This window comes from Panthera uncia, chromosome F2 (genome assembly GCF_023721935.1).
Source record: "Panthera uncia isolate 11264 chromosome F2, Puncia_PCG_1.0, whole genome shotgun sequence".
In the NCBI taxonomy this organism is placed as follows: domain Eukaryota; kingdom Metazoa; phylum Chordata; class Mammalia; order Carnivora; family Felidae; genus Panthera; species Panthera uncia.
In genome coordinates, this window is record NC_064812.1 from 7568007 (window position 1) to 7586659 (window position 18653).

Below are 18653 nucleotides of genomic sequence, written 5' to 3' on the forward strand. Positions count from 1 at the left end.
TTTAAAACCCCAGAAATTCCAAATACAGATTCAGCTTTTTGGCCTCCTTCGAGCTGGGAGGCGGCCCCATTCTGATGGGGCAGCCGTCCGTGTGCCTCGCTGCTCCTGCCTCCCTCGGGACGGGCCTCCTGCCGTGGGGGCCGGTGGCCTGGCCACTCCTGGGCAGGCTTCCCCGGTGGGTTTTCCACGGACCAGGACTTGCTGTCTGCCTCCAAAGGCACCCTCATGTGCCTCCCTACCTTGGATTTGTTCTCCCCCTCTCTACTCTGAAGGCTTTTCAAGGGTTGTGCTCTGCCCTTGTTGGCTGGCTTCTAGTCCTCGTTTTGGGAGCTCCCTTCTCCTGCCTCAAGCTGTCCTACCATCTCCTGGGCCAGCTCTGCCTCCCCTCCTGCGAAGTCTTCCTCCACATGCTTTCCTGTGGCGTGTGGTTAGTATGTTCCTGTATAGACACATGCCCACATGCATGCATGTACAAGATGTGTTCCTTCCTAATTTGTCCGTTTCTTTCGCACTGACCGAGTGGCTTTGGAACCACGTAGGCCTGAATTCGATCCTCTCGTACAAGTGATAGCATTCTTATCTGTAACAGGGGATAGTGATGTCTTCACGGCTGACTTACGTAGGAGGACTGCCTTGTACAGCTGTGTCGACTGCACACTGCACCAGGGCAACACATCTAAGGGGACTCATTCACCTCATATATTTGTGTATTCCTTATGGCAGCTTTCTGCAAATGGTAGGAAAGTGTCAGCGTTTCAAGAAAATCGGTATATTGTGACCACTTTCTGACAGGGGGAGCTAGTGTCTTGAGGAAGGGGTGCATTTACCCCCTTTCTCCTGGAGGCGTCTGTCAGCGACAGCCCTGCCTGTCAGGATCACACGCGACGGAGTGTGAAAGTGCTGGCATTCAGAAAATGTTTGTCTTGTCCTCTTTCTGGAAAGCAGGGTTTCAAATACCGTCACGGAAGTAAGCCCGGAAGTGCTGGGACAAGAGCGAGGCTCGAGTCAGGCTCTCCTGGGCTCGCGCCCGCCCTCCCTCCCAGCACTGAGACCGAGCTGCACTTCCGTGGGAATCTGGAAGTGTTACCGAGTCCTGTTGACTCAAAGACTCGCGTTGTAGCATCGCTAAAATCAGGAGCTGTCTTACAGCCTGTGTGATAAGAAACCAGTGTGTCTTAGTTTATTTGGCAGCGTTTTCATCTTTTTTAGTGGTATGTAAAGTATCAGTGCCTCTTAAAATGGGTGTTGTCTTAGATTTGAGGAAATACAATAATAAAACCCACTTCTTAGGATGGCTGTAAGATTAAGTATAGCATGAGCCTTGCGTGGTGTGGCTGGTGGCGAGGGTTTAATTGATTTCAGCTCCCTGGTCTTTTACTTCTTCCTCATCGAATCGCCTGTGTGTTTGGTTACCGCAAGTTCCCGGTCATCGTGGTGATGATGATGATGTATGTGGCGCATCCACAGCTGGTGGAAGGTTCTGTAAAATAAATAAACTAAATGGAAGATAATGTCGTGTCCTGACCCACGCCTCTTTTCCTGAAGATAAAAGGAAGAGGTATTTTTGATTGTACGAAGCTGCGCAATGAGCCTTTTTCATCACATTGGCTGTGACAGCAATCTGGCTTTATGTTGTTAAAATATTTCCACTCTTATTGGAAAGCTGCCAGCTCTTACGAATTTAATAACTTAAGGGCGAGTGAGAAACAAGAAAACAAAAATATTTAACTCTGAAAGAATTTGCCAGCCCTACTGTTTTCATAAGATAGATAATTTAATAGGATCTGAGTTTTGGCTGTTGAACTCTCTTTGAAGTTCATCAATCTGAGTAGAAGATAGTTACAAAGCAGAGGGTGATTTATACTAACCCAGAAGAGGAAAGAGATTTTTTTTTTTTTTTTAAACTAAAGCTTTTAAATAGAGTAATCTAATAGTCTGGTAATGTAGCATTTTGTCTTCTTGTGAGCGTTGATAAATGTTTAAGCATGTTTAGAATCATCAGTTCGTCTCACATTTATTGAGTGCCTACTGTGTCCCCAGCGGCATCATTGCTGAGGGTAAGATGGACGGCGTTGGGCTGGGTGGGGCTCCGGCTACAGGGAATGGGGGCTCCGGGGGCGGAAGGTGCTTGACATAGACGTGGGATGCCAGCCCTTCAGAGCCCGTATCACCCCGCTATCCCACAGAGGTGGGCACAGGGACCTGGACTGACCCCTTTCTGCCCAGCCACCTCACCCCACCCTCCTGAGCCCTAGATTTCTCATAGGGTGTTTGGGATTGGATGGAGTTGTGGATACGTCAGGCAGGATACACGCCGCTTCTCAAGTTCAGTGTCCTTTCTGGAGGAGCCACACTGGTAGGCAGAGGTCTGTTTTGTCTGCCACGGTAGACAAAATGTTTTTAATGTTTATTTATGTTTTTAATGTTTATTATTTAATGTTTAATGTTTATTTATTTTTGAGAGAGAAGGGAGAGAGAGACAGAGAGCGAGCAGGGGAGGGGCAGAGAGAGGGAGGGAGGCACAGAATCCAAAGCAGGCTCCAGGCTCCGAGCTGTCAGCACAGAGCCTGATGCGGGGCTCGAGCTCACGAGCCGTGAGATCGTGACCTGAGCCGAAGTCGGACGCCCCACCGACTGAGCCACCCAGGCGCCCCACTTTTTATTTGTTTAACTTTGTATTTTGAAATACCTTCTGGAAGGTTTCAAAGATAGTACTGAGAAGTCTCGTATACCCTTTGCCTGATTTACTCCATTTGTTTTTTGATAAAATATACATAGCATGAAATTTATCATTTTGGCCATTTTTAGGAATACAGCTTAGTGGCTTTAAGGACACTGACAGTGCTGTGCAGCCATCCCCACTGTGCAGCTCCAGAGCTTTCTCATCAGCTCAACCCCACCCGAGTTGCGTCTTATGTAACTCTTGTGCAGTATCAGAGCGAGGAGTTGGTGTGGTACGATGTGCGCGCATAGTTCTGGCCCCTTCTTATCACGTGTGTGGGTTCGCGTAGCCACCCCCTCAGTCCACAGGCAGAAGTCTTGTTGACGTTTTGCCGGCGTGCGTGAGGAGTAGAGATGTTACCGCCCTATATGCCCTCTGTACCCTCCGCTTGTCGTTGTCGCAAATGTTTCTTCTGCATATATTGAGAACCACATCAGACAGACTTCTGCTTTTTGCTTCAACTGTCAAAAATACTTCAGGAAACTAAAAGAAAAAGGAAACTCGGATGCATTTGCCCGTATTTTTACACTTTCCTTTGTACTTTTTTCCCTTTTGATGTCCCAAGATTCGTTGCTTTATCGTTTTCTTTCTATTCAGGGAACTCCCTTTAGCCATTCCTAGAGGTTAAGTCTGCTGGACAGCGTTTTTACTTTTCCTTCCTCTGGGAATGGCTCAGTTTCCCCTTTATTTCTGAAGGACGTTTTTGCTGGATGTAGAATCGAGGTGATCACTTGCTTCCTTGCTGCACTCGAACAAGTGCCACTTCCTTCTGGCCCGCGTTGTGTGTGTTGGGAAATCTGCTGTCACTCAGATAGTTTCCCACATGGGAAGCTGTTCTCTGGGGTCCCCCCCTTGTCTCCAGTTTTCAGCAGTTTTGATTATCATGTGCCTTGGCGTAGATTTCTTTGGGTTTATCCTGTTTGGGATTTGCTGGCCTTCTTGAACGTGTGGGTTTATGTCTTTTGTCAGAGGTGGGAAATTTTCAGCCATTATTTCCCCGAATCCTTTCCCAGCCCCACTGTCTCTCTCCTCTTTTGGGACCCTGGTGCCACACAGGTTAGATCTTCAGTTATAGTCCCACACGTCCCTGAGGCCCCGTTCAGGTTTTTCAGTCTGTTTTCCCTGTTAATCAGATTGTGTGCTTTTCCTTGTTCCATCTTTGAGGTCCTTGATTTCTTTCTTCTGTCTTTTCCATTCTGTGTTGATGCTTGAAAAATTATGAGGAATGACTTTTTCTTGAATTCCGAGCATTTTAGGTGTAATGAGAGTCTGGATCCTCTCCGAATCTTCTGTTTTAGCAGGCCCCCTGACGCTGCTCTGGTGCAGACTTGGGGTGTTGCTTCGCCACTGCCGGTGAGGGTAGGTAGAACTCCAGGCTCCCTCCTTGGCCTCTGTTGATGCCTGCGGGAAGATGTGCCCCAGTACTGCTGGGCAGGATGGGGGTTCAGGCTCCCCACGGGGCCTCCTCTGACCCCAGCCCAGCAGGGAGTGGGAGGGGTGCTTCCTTAATTGCCTGGTCCGGGTGGAACCCTGCTCGGCCTTTGCCCACAGGGATGGGAGTGGGCAGCAGTGTGGTCTATGGGCTTTGGCTCTTGTAGGGTGGCTGTCGTCCTGAGCTCAGTGCTGGGAGAGGGACCGGGGTGGAGGGCAGGGTGGACGGAGGGTGGAGGGGCCAGGGCATTAGGGCCCCTGAGGGGAGGGAAAGGATAGGTGTGCATGATGTTTCTTTGTCTCTCTGTCTCCTGTGATGCACAGCAAACTGCTCAGTGATGCCGTTATCCTCAAGGGGAAGATAATGGGGCTGTCTATGTTCTACAGGGCTCTGTATTATTTAGCTGTATTACGATGATTTTGATGATGATAGCAATAATAATAATAATAATAATAATAATATAAATAAAATAAAATGAAATAAAATAAAATAGAATAAAATAAAATAAAATAAAAAACTCTGTTGTAGGACCAGGAGACCTGGGATGCCTGAATGCTGTCCTGCTCTGGTCATGCCACCTTGAGTGTCCCAGAGGAGATGGACTTACAAAGGACAGCAGCAAAAGGGACAGCATGCCCTTGATTGTGTGCTGGGGCCGGAGCAGCCTGTGAGCTGGCTGAAGCATGTGACTTTAGCTCAAGGCTGAACAGACTGTTTACTCAAGGGCCTGAGATTTGTGGGGAAGTCCCCTTGGGAGCAGGCCAGCTTTAGCTCACCTGAGTGTTGCCTGTGGCCAGAGTAAGAGGTGGGACCTGTTAGCTCCCAGTGACCCTCCCCGGCGTCCCAGGGGCCTAACCAACATCCCGGGACCTACAAACCCATTCTACTTCATGACCTTCTTCAGGGAGTGGGGTCAGAGGCTTGCTCATCCGAGGTCCCCAGACAGGGTGGTGGTAAGCGGGTGGAGTCAGAGGTCACAGACAGGATGTGGCTTTTCCTGGCTTGGAGTGTTTGCACATCAGAGTTTAGAAATGGGGACTTGCTTATGCAATTATTTGGAGATTTTCCTTCTTAAAAGTATAGAGTAGTTGGCCAAAACTGGCAAATACTTCATAGAAATTGAACACTCAGACCCCAAACTTCTGTGATTTTCTTTGTGTTGAACATGTGATTTTCTCTCTGAATTCTTTTGTTGAGGAGGAGTGCACAGTAATTGGACCTAAAAATGCATCCAAATTATAGCATCTTCATCAGAATGAGCTGACAACATAATTATGATTGTTTTTCAGGGTATAAGATACATTTTTTCATATTTGTCCACTATAAAAAATGAAAATAGCTCCCCTGTTGTTATTTTGGTGGGATAGCAGTTCTCCATGTTTGGGGGGAGGCAGTCTGATCTGCCACTCTCTTCCCACGTGTTGGCATTTTGCTTTGTGAGCATCTTTACGGAGGGCACGGTTTCCCTCCTTCTTGGAGGCCTGCGGGGCGTTCAAGAGGGAGCACGGTGTGTTCTCTCTGGGCTTCTGGAAGCAGCCACTCTTAAATCCAGGGTTGAATCGGGGCACCTGACCGGCTCAGTCTGTAGAGCGTGCGACTTGTAGTCTCGGGGTTGTGACTTTGAGCTCCACGTTGGGTGTAGAGATTACTTAAAAAGAAAATCTTAAAAAAAAAACTCAAGGTTGCCCGGTCGGTGGCAAAATAGAGCCCGCCCGCTGGTGCAGCTCGGGGCAGTCGTGTGGGCCTGTGGGCTGTTCCACGGCTGCGTTCCTTAGCGGTGCCGACCTTGGCAGGGCCACGTGGCTCTGGGGAGACCCGGGCCCAGGTCAGGTAAGGCTGCATTCCACCTTGACTCTGCGCTTCCCTGGCTGGGTGGCCGAGGGGAGGGCAGCCTCTCTGAACCTCCTGGGTCACGTGTCCTTACCTCTGCCCACACCTTGGGATCTCCAGGTCTAGCCTCCACCCGCCTCGTGGAGCGGACGTGCAGCAGGCTCTGGGGAAGCACGTGCTCCTTGACAACAGGCAGCCGAGGTCAGGTGCCAGCCTTACAGTGCGGCGGACTCGCCCGACCGCTGAGCGATGGTGGCGGCTGACTTGCAGCAGCCTCCAGCACTTGGCCAGACATCGATGCAAAGGTAGTCTTATTTGTCTGGTCTCTAGACAGTGCCTGGTATGCCTGTGAGCGGAGACCCCTCCCCATAACTCTGTGGCCCCCGAAAGTTCTGTTGCGTGAAATGTCACAGAATTCTCCTCCTGAAAGCGTCACAGAAACCGATAATCCGTACAGGTCTGTTGGGAAGTAGTTTCGCAAAAACCGTAAGATGCACCTGTTCCCTGACGTGTCCGCCTCCCCTGGGCAGCTGGGGCCTGCTCCTTGGGGGGCTCCCTCCAGAGTCCTCTCTGCCCCGGGGCCTGCAGGGGGCGCACCTGTGCCTGCTGCTCAGGACGTACTACAGTGAACAGGGAAGAACTTGATCAGTGGTTTGGGGATTATGCTCTTTGGAATGACTTTCATTTCAGATGCTGTTGGTTACGACGGTGAGGATTTTAGCCTGACTTGAAGGAACTCCACTCACGGGGTGTAGCCGAACCAGCTCACGTCAGAAGCGGGTCGCAGAGAGTCTGGTGTCTGCTTCCTGTGGACCGTGACTCGGGCAGCCTGCTTGTCCTCTCTCAGCCTCGGTTTCCTTACCGGTGGGAGGGGGATTACAAACCCTTTTCTGCCTGAGTCATGAGATCGCTGTTGGGTCAGCAGGAAGCGTGTTGAAAACAACGTGGCCTCGTAGAAAGACAAGAAGTGTTGCTGTAATCTCTTCCTCTTTGAATGGGAAGCATTTTGGGCTCCTTAGGAATAAAGCATTTCTTGGAAAAAATAAAATATCGATTGACACTATTCACGAGAGTGCCACTGAAGAAGCAGTGTTCTGCTTTGTTACATTTCTGTTTCTGGTGTTGTTTGGTCGGGGACAGTTCTCTTAGGTCGCCACCCCTCCTGCTCGTTTGTGGAGAAGCCCTTCCTTTGGATCCAGAGGGGGTTACTTGTGCAGCTCCGGTGCCTGGCGGGGTTCTGTCCTCACTGTGGCAGTGGCCAGCAGGCTCAATGCTTTTCTTTCCTGTCTCCTCCTGGGAGGGGAATCTTGCCATGAGGAGAAGGAGGAGGAAAATAGGGGTGGGGGAGGGCAAGGGGGTGGAGAGCAAGAGAGAGTCTGGTGTTAAGATGGGAGAAGTAAGCGTATGGCAAGTGGCAGAGAGGAAGGATTGGTGTTTTGGAGAAAGAAGTTACTGGAACTCGGTCGTTGGGCGGGAGGGGCCGTTGCCTTGCCCCCCTGTCCAGTGATCTTCCAGGGTGGGCTGTGGCACCCTCTTGGCAGGTGCAGGCACTAAGGATGCACTGTCTTCGGAGAATTTTAAAGCAGTGACAACATTTTTTAAAAAGTTTAATTATTCTGAGAGAGAGTGCAAGCAGGGAAGGGGCAGAGAGAGAGAGAGAGAGAGAGAGACAGAATCTGAAGCAGGCTCCAGGCTCTGAGCTGTCAGCACAGAGCCCGACATGGGGCTCAAACTCATGAACTTTGAGGTCATGACCTGAGCCGAAGTTGGATGCTTAACCGACCCAGCCACCCAGGCGCCCCAGACGTCATAGCATTTAAGTGTTGGTCTGCTTTTTTATTTTTCTATCTCCCTGATCCACCAATTCTAAACAGTGTCAGTGGTAAAGATATTGCCTGCACTGGGGTAGCCCACTCCCATGGGTCCCCTCCCCCCCCATCTGTGCCACTGCTGGTGCCAGCCTTCATACCAGCAGGAGTCAGGCCGGGTGGGTGGGTGGGTGAAGGTGCAGGTGGGCGGGCAGGTGTGGCGGAGGAAGCCCTTGGAGGCCGTCTTCTGGTGGCTGCACGTGAAATAGGAACCAAGGTCAGCGGCCGCACGCGAGGATGGGCGGTGGGAATGGAGGGGTCTGAGACATTTGTTCACCATCCACGGAGAGCAGGTGGCCTAGAGATGGCCTAGGATCGCTGTAGATCCGTCCAGCCTCCACAGAGAGCACGTGGCCTGGAGCGTGTGTGCCTGCCAGGCGGCACGGAGAGGCCCCGTGGGGCTAGTGATGGTGAGGGCCCAGCCGTGTGGGTGACGTGGGCGCGGGCACGTGGTCGGTGGAGTGCTGTGGTTTCCTGAGTGCCTGCTGTGTTCCCACCGCTGAGTGGGCACGTGAGCTGTGTGTCCTGTTTCGTACCAGCAACCGAGGGGTTCTCACTACTCCTCGGAGATCGCCCAGCTTTACAGCACTCACGGGTAGGGCTGGGAGTGTAATCTGGGTCCCTGCGGCTTCAAAGCCATCGTCCTGTCCATCGTACCAGTTCTTCTTGTTGTCAAAAAAAATTCCAGCTTCTAATTATTTTTTGATCCTAAATTTAATATTCCTATCTGTACCTACAGTTATCTTATCCAACTAAAAATGAGCGTTTTCCCATTATGTCTTCCTGCCTAGAATAATGGGATGAACTCTAACAGACTATTAGTAAATATTTGTGAATGGTGGTACTGCTTTCAAATAGGAATTAAGTAGCTTAAAAAAATCAACAGATTCCCATTCTTCTGGTTTCCAGTCCCTGTGCCAGCCAGTGCAAGGTGTCTCGGCTCTTGAGAAATGCTATTTTGATCAATTTTTTCCTGGTACCTAATTGGAGAGAGCCTCGCTGGAGCACTTCATTGCTGTCAGTGCGGTGCATTCATTTGAAGGCTGGGTTTCGTTCTTCCGTGTTGCCATGTCGATGCCAGAATCTGGGCTGTCTGGTAGGCTTTGGTAACGGGGGAGTCCGTATCAGATGCTCTCCGGAAGGGCGGTGGTTTTAAATTTTGGAAGAAAGAATTTTCTGGCAATTGGGGCCCCCTGAAGTTAGAAGTGAGCTGCCTGGTGTGGAGGTATCCACGAGAGGGACGCAGTCAGGTGGAGGCTGGCCATTGCTCAAAAGGGCAGCCTTCAATATTTTCCTTTGGCGACTGGAAGTAATCATTGTTTTTGTTCAGATGAAATAACACAGTTTGCTTTTTCTCCCCGCCCCCCCCCACAGAGAACACGGCCATCTTCATGTGCAAATGCTGTAACCTTTTCTCACCAAATCAGTCGGAGCTCCTCTCCCACGTCTCTGAGAAGCACGCAGGAGAAGGGGTTAGTGCGGACGAGATCATCATTCCCCTCAGGCCTCTGAGCACTCCTGAACCCACCAACCCACACAAAAGCGGAGATGGTAAGGGGCCCGGGGTGCCGGGTGAGGGGCCACGGCCACGAATGTGCCTGCTGGTGACGATGGCTGTGATTTGCCTGCCAGCCCTTCGAGGCTGGGTTTCTGTTTGCTGGGCATAGAAACCCGGAAGGTTCCCGTCTCCAACAGTTAACAATTGTCCAGTTGTAGGTCCGTTCAAAATAAGGTTGTGGTTTTGAATTCACTGTACCTGGCCTCTGCAGGTGCTTCTCTGGCTTTGGAAGGAAGAATGAACGAAGGAACGAATGAATGATTGAGGGAATGAAAGGCGGGGATAGTGTCCAACAGCGTAAAAAAAACAAACGAACCGTGAGCTTGTTGTCGGACGAGTGGGGGTCTCAGCCAGCTCTAGGACCTACCAGTTGCATTACCTGAGGCAGATGATATAGCTTCTCTGAGCCACACCGTGCTGCCCTGACAAATGAAGAGAACAGGCCTGTCACCAGGTGGGCGCTGAGGATTGGATGACTCCTGGCACAGGAGACAATGAAGGGAAGCTGTGACAACATACGTGATGAATGTGTAAGAATATATAATCTGAGACCCCGCGTTTCTGGACTGAGCGTGTAACCCTGGAACAAGGATCCAAATGGCAAAGCTTTGGTTCGCACAGACTCCACCAGGTTCACAGTCGGTGTGTGAAGTGAGATACATCTTGTCTGCAGCGTCCAGACATCTCCCACTGAATGGCATCAGATGCGGCAGGTGGATGGATTAGAGAAACCATCTAGGCCCCGTAATTAGGTCCCCACAGACAAAGACAATGTGTAGCCCGGTAAGAGTAGCTGCAAACGACAGTGGGGAAAAAAAGCCCACAAAACTATTTTTATATGATGAGGGACAACGGCCAGTCGCCTGTGCAGAAGTGCAGTCTGTGGCCATCAGTGTTCCATCACAGGATTCATTAGCCACACTGATAACCGACTGCTCTTTCCTGGGAATATTCAGGCTGGCATTTCTAAATAGACTGGCTTATTGATCATCTGTCTGACGTCGTTAACAAGGAGAGAGTCCAGACAAAACATGTTTTGGTTAATGAGTCCCTCTGGCCGTTCCCAGGGAGCTCAGAGGAATACACCTGACAGAGGAATAAGTTGTTGAGAAGTTAAGGGAAGTTCTGCAAGTCACTGTTAGTGGCGGAAGATGAAACCGAGAGAACCCAGCACCTGAAACTGGTGATGGCGAATGAGGAGGAGCAGGAGAATTTGTGTCCTCGTCACCGGCAGCTGGTAGTGCTGTGTTCACGGTGTTTCAGCTCCATCACTGGCCTCGTGAGCTCTTTCCACTTCGAGAAAGCAGGACTGAGGTGGGAAGTCACACATGATCACATCTCAGCCGATAGCGCACGTTTGATTCTCTTTGCTTTGGGGACGAGGAGGGGGAGGGAAGTCAATTTGTCATTAAGAATCTACCCAATAGCTTGATTAAAAACGGGCAAAAGACCTGAACAGACATTTTCCCAAAGAAGGCATACAGACGACCAACAGGTGCATGGAAAGATACTCAGTGTCACCACCCATCCGGGAGGGGCAGGTTAAAACCACAGTGAGGTATCACCCCACGGCCCTCGGAATGGCTGCCCTCAGGAAGACAACAGGTGCTGGCAAGGATGGGGAGAAAAGGGAACCCTCGCGTCCTGTCGGTGGGAATGTAAATTGGTGCAGCCACTATGGAAAACGCTTTGGGGGTTCCTCACAAAACTAAAGGTAGAATTAGTAAATGATCCAGCAATCTCACTTGTGGAAATACATCCAAAAGAAATGAAGGATCTTGAAGAGATAGCCACACTCCCGTGTTCATTGCAGCATTATTCACAATGGACAGTCTAAGTGTCTGTCAACAGATGAATGGATACAGAAAATGACACACACACACACACACACACACACACACACACACAGAGGAATATTATCCAGCCATAAAAAAGGAGAAGATCCTGCCATTTGTAACATGGACAGATCTGGAAGATACTATCCTAAGAGAAATAAGCTAGACCCAGAAAGACAAATCCTGTATGATCGCACGTAGATGTGGAATCCAAAAGAACTGAATTCATAGAATGAGAGAATAGAAAAGTGGCTTTCGGGCAGTGGGGGGATGGAGAGATGATAGTCTGGAGGGCACAAACTTTGAGATGAATAAGTCCCAGGGATCTAAGGTGCAGCAAACAACATTGTATTGTATACTTGAAGTTTGCAGACAGAGTAATCTTAAGTGTTCTCATCAAAAGAAGAAAAATGGTTACTATCGTTCATTGTGGTGAGCATTTCACAGGGTATTATGGACATTAAATCATCTTGTACACCTTGAAGAAAACATATTGTATAACCTAAGTATATGCAATTTTTGGCTATCAATCATGCCTTAGTAAAGCTGGGAAAAAAAAAAAGAAAAAAGAATCTGCCTAATGCTAAGGCCTTCACAGTTCAGCCACGCCTCCCTCTGCCACCCAGCCTGGGAGTAAGGCTCATCCTTCCAGACCTCACTGGAGGATCCCTGATGACTTCCACATTCCCCACGGCTGCCTTCCTGTTGAGCAGTTAAGATGCCTTGGCTTGGGGAGCCCACGTGGCTCAGTCAGTTGAGCACCTGATGATTTCATCTCAGGTCATAGTCTCATGGGTCGTGGGTTCGAGCCCTGCATTGGTCTCTGTGCTGAGCGTGGGGCCTGCTTGGGATTCTCTCTCTGCCTCTCTCTCTGCCATTCTCTCGCTCTCTCTCAAAAATAAAGAAAATAAACTTTAAGAAAGAAAAAGACGCTTTGGCTTTCCAAAGAGTGTAGCTTAACGGACAGATGGAACCAAAACTTTACTCAGGAGCTGATTTAATCAGAACCCCTGTCTCTGGGGTTGAACATCTGTAGACTCAGAAGAATGGATAAACTCTTTTGTAAAATTCATATGGCAGAGAGAAGTCACGTGGATTAACATGTCGAGAACTTTGAGAAAGCTTGTTACAAACCCTTAATTCTATTTTTATTCAGCTTTGCTTATTAAGATTTTCTTCCCACTAAAATGAAATGCGAATGAGGTAAAAGAATCTGAATTTTTCATTTCATTTCTAAATAATGAATAAATGATAAGAGAACAGATCTTCTGGAACTCTGTGCGTCAGTGTTTTCTAACACACACGTGTGTTGATTTCCACCACCCTTGCCCTCGTTACTGATCTTAGTGAAAGAGATGACTGTTTGCTCGGCAGGCCATCCCGGGCCCCCCTCTTCCTAGGGATCCCTCTTCCTGTTCGTCTCCCTGACAGCCAGCCCACCAGGCCCGTGTTCCCCCTCTTACCTGCTCTGCAGTTGTGGTCCATCACTCTGTGGGGATGACCGTGTGGGTTTTTTTTCCCCTTCATTCTCTGAATGTGGTGATTTGTATGGATGGATTTACATACCCAGGGTCACTTCCTAGGATGCACCCCGCTTGGTGACGCCGCATAGTCCTTTTTAATATGCTGCTGGAGTTGGTCTGCTACTATTTTGATGAAGACATTTATGTTTAGATGCAGAGATAACGGTAGGATCATTTCTCTGATGTCTTTGGTTTGGGAATCAAAATGGTTTGTGGCCTCACAGAATGAGCTGGGAAGTGTTCCCTCCTCTTTTGTTTTTTGTTTTGTTCATTTTTTTTTTTTTTTTGGAAGATTTTTTGAAGTGTTAGTGTCCATTCTTCTGAAATGTTTGATAGAATTCACCAGCGAAGCCCTTTAGTTCTGGGTTTTTCGTTTTTGGTGGGAAGATTTTTGATTACTGACTCCGTTTTTTTGCTTGTGATAGGTGTACGAATATTTTCTGTTTCTTCTTGAATTCTTTTCGGTAGTTTGTGTCTTTCTAGGAAATTTTCCATTTCCTCAAAGTTATCTGATTTGTTGGCATATAATTAATTGTTCATAGTATTCCTTTAGAATTGTAAAAACCTTTTTTTGGTAAGATTAATACTAATTGTCCATCTTTCATTCTTGATTTTAGCTGTTTGAGTCTTCCCTTTCTTTTCTTGGTGAGTTTAGCTAAAAGTTTGTCAGTTTTTTTTTTTATTTTATCTTTTGTTTTTCTGTCTCACCTCTTTACACTCTTAATTTCATTTTATTTTTTGTTTTCCTGCTTGCTGTGCATTTGGTTTGCTTCTGTTTTCTCTGGTTTCTTGAGTTGGAAGAGTAGGCCACTGATTTGAGATCTTTCTGTATTTCACATAGGCCTTTACAGCTATAAACTGCCTTGTGAAGGCTGCTTGCACTGCGTCCCATGAATGCTCGCATGTTGTGTTTTCCTTTTGATCATCTCAGTGTATTTCCTAGTTTCCCTTCTGATACTGTCTTTGACCCATGGGTTATGTAGGGGTACCATTTAGTTTCCATGTACTTATGAGTTTTTCAAATTTCTTTCTGTCCTTTTTAAAATTAAATCTTAATTCACATACATTACTACATTAGATGCAGTATGTAAGAAGATGGTTATTCTGTATTTTTATACATTAGGAAGTGATCACCATGATGGCTCTGGTTACTCTCTGTCACCATCTGTGGCTGTATCGAAGTTATTACAATATTATTGATTATATTTTCTATGCTGTACTTTTCATCCCCGTGACTTATTTACTTTGTCCCTGGAAGTCTGTGCCTCTTAATCCCCTTCATGTATTTAACCTGTCTCCCCAGCCGTCGCTCTCTGGCAACCACCAGTTCTCTGTAACAACGAGTCTTTCTGTTCTGTTTGTTCTTTTATTTTTTAGAATCCGTATATAAGTGAAATCATATATATTTATCTTTTTCTTTCAGACTTATTTTACTTAGCATGATACCCTCTGGGTCTGTCTGTGTTGTTGTGAATGGCAAGATTTCATTCTTTTTTTATGGCTAGGTAATATTCTAATGTCTGTGCGTGTGTGTGCATTGCGTGTGTATACATATGTATGCACATGTGCGTATATATACATATGTATGTACACACCCCCCACATCTTTTTTATCCGTTCATCTATTGATGGACACTTCGGTTGCTTCCGTATCTTGGGTATTGTAAATACTGTCGCAGTGAATGTAGATATGGATGTATCTTTTCAAATTCGTACTTTTGTTTTCTTCAGTACCTAGAAGTGGAATTGGCAGATCGTAGGGTAGTTCTTTTTTTTAACTTTCTGAGGAGACCCCATCCTGTCCTCCACAGTGGCTGCACCAGTTTGCATTCCCACCAGCAGTGCACGAGGGTTCCTTTTTCTCCACATCCTCGCCTGTCTCTTGTGTTTTTGATTTTAGCCATTCTGACGGGCGTGAGGTGTAGTTTTGCCTTTGCACTTCCCTGATGATGAGTGATGTTGAGCATCTTTCCGTGTGTCTTGTTGGCCATCTGTAGGTCTTCTTTGGAAAAATGTCTGCTCGGGTCCTCTGCGCGTTTTTTAATTGGGTTTTTTGTTGTTGTTTTTTGTTATTCACGCGTGTGATTTTTTATTTCTAATTCCCGTCCACATACTTTGTATGATTTCAGTCTCTGTACATTTATTGAGACTTGATTTATGGCCTAACATGTGGTCTGTCCTGGAGAACGTTCCACGTGCAATTGAGAAGCGTTTATGTTCTGCTGATGGTGGTGTTAGGCTTTGTTTTTACAGTGCCGTCCACGTCTTCCATCTCCTTGCTGATGCTCGGATTTTATAATTGAGGAATATGTGCTCAGAGACCGGGGGAGTTACGACAACACCCTCAAGGTTACCTGGTCAGTAGGTGGGAGAGTGGGATTGGACCCAGCTGCCCTGGTGGCATTTGCTTGTTCTTACACTGATGTGGGTATAATCGAATTCTTACCGTGAAGCTACTTTAAGAATTATTTTCCAGGGCAGCCTGAGTGGCTCAGTTGGTCAGGCGACTCTGGGTTTTGGCTCAGGTCATGATCTCATGGTTTGTGGGTTCGATCCCCACGTTGGGCTCCGTGCTGACATAGAGCCTACTTGGGATGCTCTCCCTCCCTCCCTCTCTGCCCCTCCCCGATCTGCATGTTTTCATGTGCACACTTGCCCTCTCTCAAAATAAATAAATAAAAACTTAAAGAAAAAAGGAATTATTTTCTTTTGTTAACGAATTTACCTTCGACCTAAATTTTTCTTGAACACGTTTTCTCTCTCTCTTTTTTGGTGTATGTATACTGGAAGATTAGTTGCCTGTACAGTTTAATTTTTAAAAGTATTTAAGACTTTAATTAAACTCAGATTCTTAATACGAGCAAATTTCTTCAAAAGTCTTTCATTAAGAACTCTGAGTCTTTCTTTTTTCTCTCTGTGCGAGTCCATACTATTTGAGGCTTCTAGAAGCTTAGTTTCTCTCTAATGATTTCTATTCAGGCTTAACCTTCACAATTCATTTTAAGTTGAGAGATACTTGAAATGGTTTAATTAAACCTTTAACTGAGCAGTAATTGATTTATTATTTTGGTCTCCCTTTATAACATGAAGGTTCCTAAATCCTTTGGTTTATTTTATAGCCTTTTAATCTTTTTTGCTCATGTAGGAAGTGGTCTGCATTAGAACCTTTCATTTTCTCCCCTCTTCCTAATCAAGTCTCTGGCTGTGGTCCAGGAAGAAACTGCCTCGTGGAGAGAACGTGTGTGTGTGAGTGTGTGGTTGTGTCGGTGAATGTGTGTGGGTGTGTGTTTGGGCGTCAGTGATGGGTGAGCATGTATGTGCCCACATCTCTTCGTCCTGATGGCGCCTGGGGCAGGCGGGCTTCCTGGAGCTGGAACTCAAGCGGGTCACCAGAGAGCCTTGTTTGAGCTCTTTTATCTTGTTCCTCTTTCAGACCTTCCATAGAAACTCTTCTCCTTCTTATCTCTTCCTTTCCTCCCATCCTGCTTCTTTTTTTTTTTTTTTTAATGTTTATTCATCTTTGAGAGAGAGCACAAGTGGAGGAGGAGGGGCAGAGAGACAGGGAGACACAGAATCCGAAGCAGGCTCCAGGCTCCGAGCCGTCAGCACAGAGCCCGACTCGGGGCTCGAACCCACGAACCGTGACATCATGACCTGAGCCGAAGTCAAGACACTTAACCAGCTGAGCCACCCAGGTGCCTCTTGCTTCTTTATTCAGGAGCCGTGCACCTGTTACCTGCCTGGGTGCTGTGCTGGGGGCAGGGTGCCGGACGCAGGGGGCGCTGTTCCCGTGGGTCCACCTCCTGGCTGGTGGGTGGCTGGTGGGCAGAGAGGCGGTTGTGCAGTGCAGTGGGGAAAGCACTTCTCTGGGCCCAAGTGCAGGCTGCTAAAGAGGGGGTCACAGAGTCTAGTTTGAGGGTGAGAGGAAGCTCCCCACAGGAAGTTGGCATCTACATTTAAGTGTCTGTGTTGTCTCTTCTGGACAGCTGCCGCCATAAGGTCTCGCTGAGTGTCCGTAGGCGTGTTGCACTTGCTGTTCCAGAAGCCACCGAAACCTGAGCCCTCTCTTCTACTCTGGTAGGCAGCATGGGGGTAGTTAAAGAGCACCCATCTTGGATACACTCGTTCCAGTTGTGGAGCGGTCACATGACAGCCATGGCTGCCGTGGCCCACAGCCTGCTTTTGTGCAGATTACGAAAAGGCGCCCCCGTTCTGGGCTGGTGAGTTAGTGGTAGCAGGCTTTCTTTCTGGGCGAACCAGCCGAAAACGTGATCGGGGCTGATGCAGCCCGTGCGCAGTGCCCACCCGCCTCGCGGAGCATGGCCCAGGGATCGGCCCCCCGCCTGCCCTCCGCGGGCACAGCTGCGGAGGCCCTGCTGCTGGCCTACGGGAGTGGCTCTCGGCATCTGTCACAGGGAGATAAGATGCCGGCCTTTATTTTTGAAGAGGTTATGGGATAAATACACGTTAATACCTAATGCCTTAGTACGTGGTGAGTGCACGAAGCACTTCACGGCCCCGGAGTCAGAGCGCTCCAAGGCTGTAGCTGGATGACACCGTCATCACTTTCCTGCAGAGTGCAGAGGACAGGTCAAATCGTATTATTTCTGCGCTCGGGAATTAACTGAGCCGACACAGGAGTGAAGCTCACGGACTCGGAGGCAAACAGTGGGTTTAAAGCCTTGCTCTGCCACTCATCTCTTCTGTGTCTTGCGGCAAATTGAGCGATCTTCTTAAAACTCAGCATCTTTTTCTGTAGAATGGGAATAACACCAGTGGTTCCCAGGCATTTGATGGGGAAACGCATGTGAAGTGCTCTGCGCGATGCTGAGCTGTACGTGCTTAATGATCGCTGGTTGTTGCCGTTGTTCACATGACATTTCCGCATCATTGCTGGGAAGTCCACGGGGAGCAGGCTTGGGGTGCCTTGCCTCCCCGGTGCCTCGTGTTCCAGGGCCAGCCGCAGTCTGTCCCGTGAAGGGGACGCCGCGTTCCCCATAAGCCTAGAAGGCTCACACTCCCGCGCCTCTGATATATAATTCATCGTCTTCCCATTGCTTCCTGGGCTCGTTGGAAGTAAAAGTCGGAGACTGAGTGTCAGGCCCAACTGTGTGAAGAGTTTCAGGATTTTCCTAAATTCTTGAGTTGGAGTGACACGATTAAGCCGCGGAGTGAGGGTGGTGGCTTTCTCCTTAGTCTTCAGCACAATGAAATGTGGATGCCCCGAATTCTGCCCTGGCTTTCTTGCCGTGTGAGAAACTCTAAATGAAGAAATCAAGGCAAAAGTGCAGTAATGAACAAGAACGGGTGTGCATTGACGAATCACGTGATGTGATGGTGGCCTGGCTGGGAGGCTGATAGTTCCTTCAGGGAGACTGTCCATGTCAGAATATTAATGAGCATGGCCGTAGTAATGAGCAGCTGTCACTTATCCATCACCTTCTAAGTACTACGCTCAACATCTTAATGGGTTGCTTTTATTTATAAGTGACTATAAAACAGACAGTCTTGTGTTTATTCTTCATATTGGAAATGGAAGCTCCGGGGATTGAACTCAAGGCGGCCTGTCTCCCAGCTGTTGTTCTCTGCACCACACACACTGGTGCCTTGAACATGCTGAGCACCCACCCGAGGGGTACGTGACTCAGTGGAAAGATCTGGGCCGGGGAGAAGGAAACCTGGATCCTGGCTCTGAGCTCAGCAGCAGGCTCTGGAAAATGTGCTGAGTGCCTCGAACCTTTGAGTCCCTCATTTCTTTTCCTATTGAGGAAATTACATTTGCTACATCCATCTCTTAAGGTTTTTATGAGGATGAAATGAGATAATAACTGGGAAAGTGCCTCGCACACTTGAGTGATGTACAAATAAAGGGCTCACGTTATTAGA

The 18653-nt window shown here is 48.2% G+C and overlaps 1 protein-coding gene across 2 annotated transcripts in view; it reads left to right on the plus strand.

Annotated features, from left to right (window-relative positions):
• ZFAT (zinc finger and AT-hook domain containing) overlaps positions 1-18653 on the plus strand; it is a 190622-nt gene that overhangs the window by 21005 nt on the left and 150964 nt on the right. For both annotated transcript variants that reach the window (XM_049633451.1, XM_049633453.1), the window contains exon 2: positions 9227-9403. In XM_049633451.1, coding sequence (XP_049489408.1) covers positions 9227-9403 — 177 coding nt within the window. The remainder of the gene's footprint in view (positions 1-9226; positions 9404-18653) is intronic.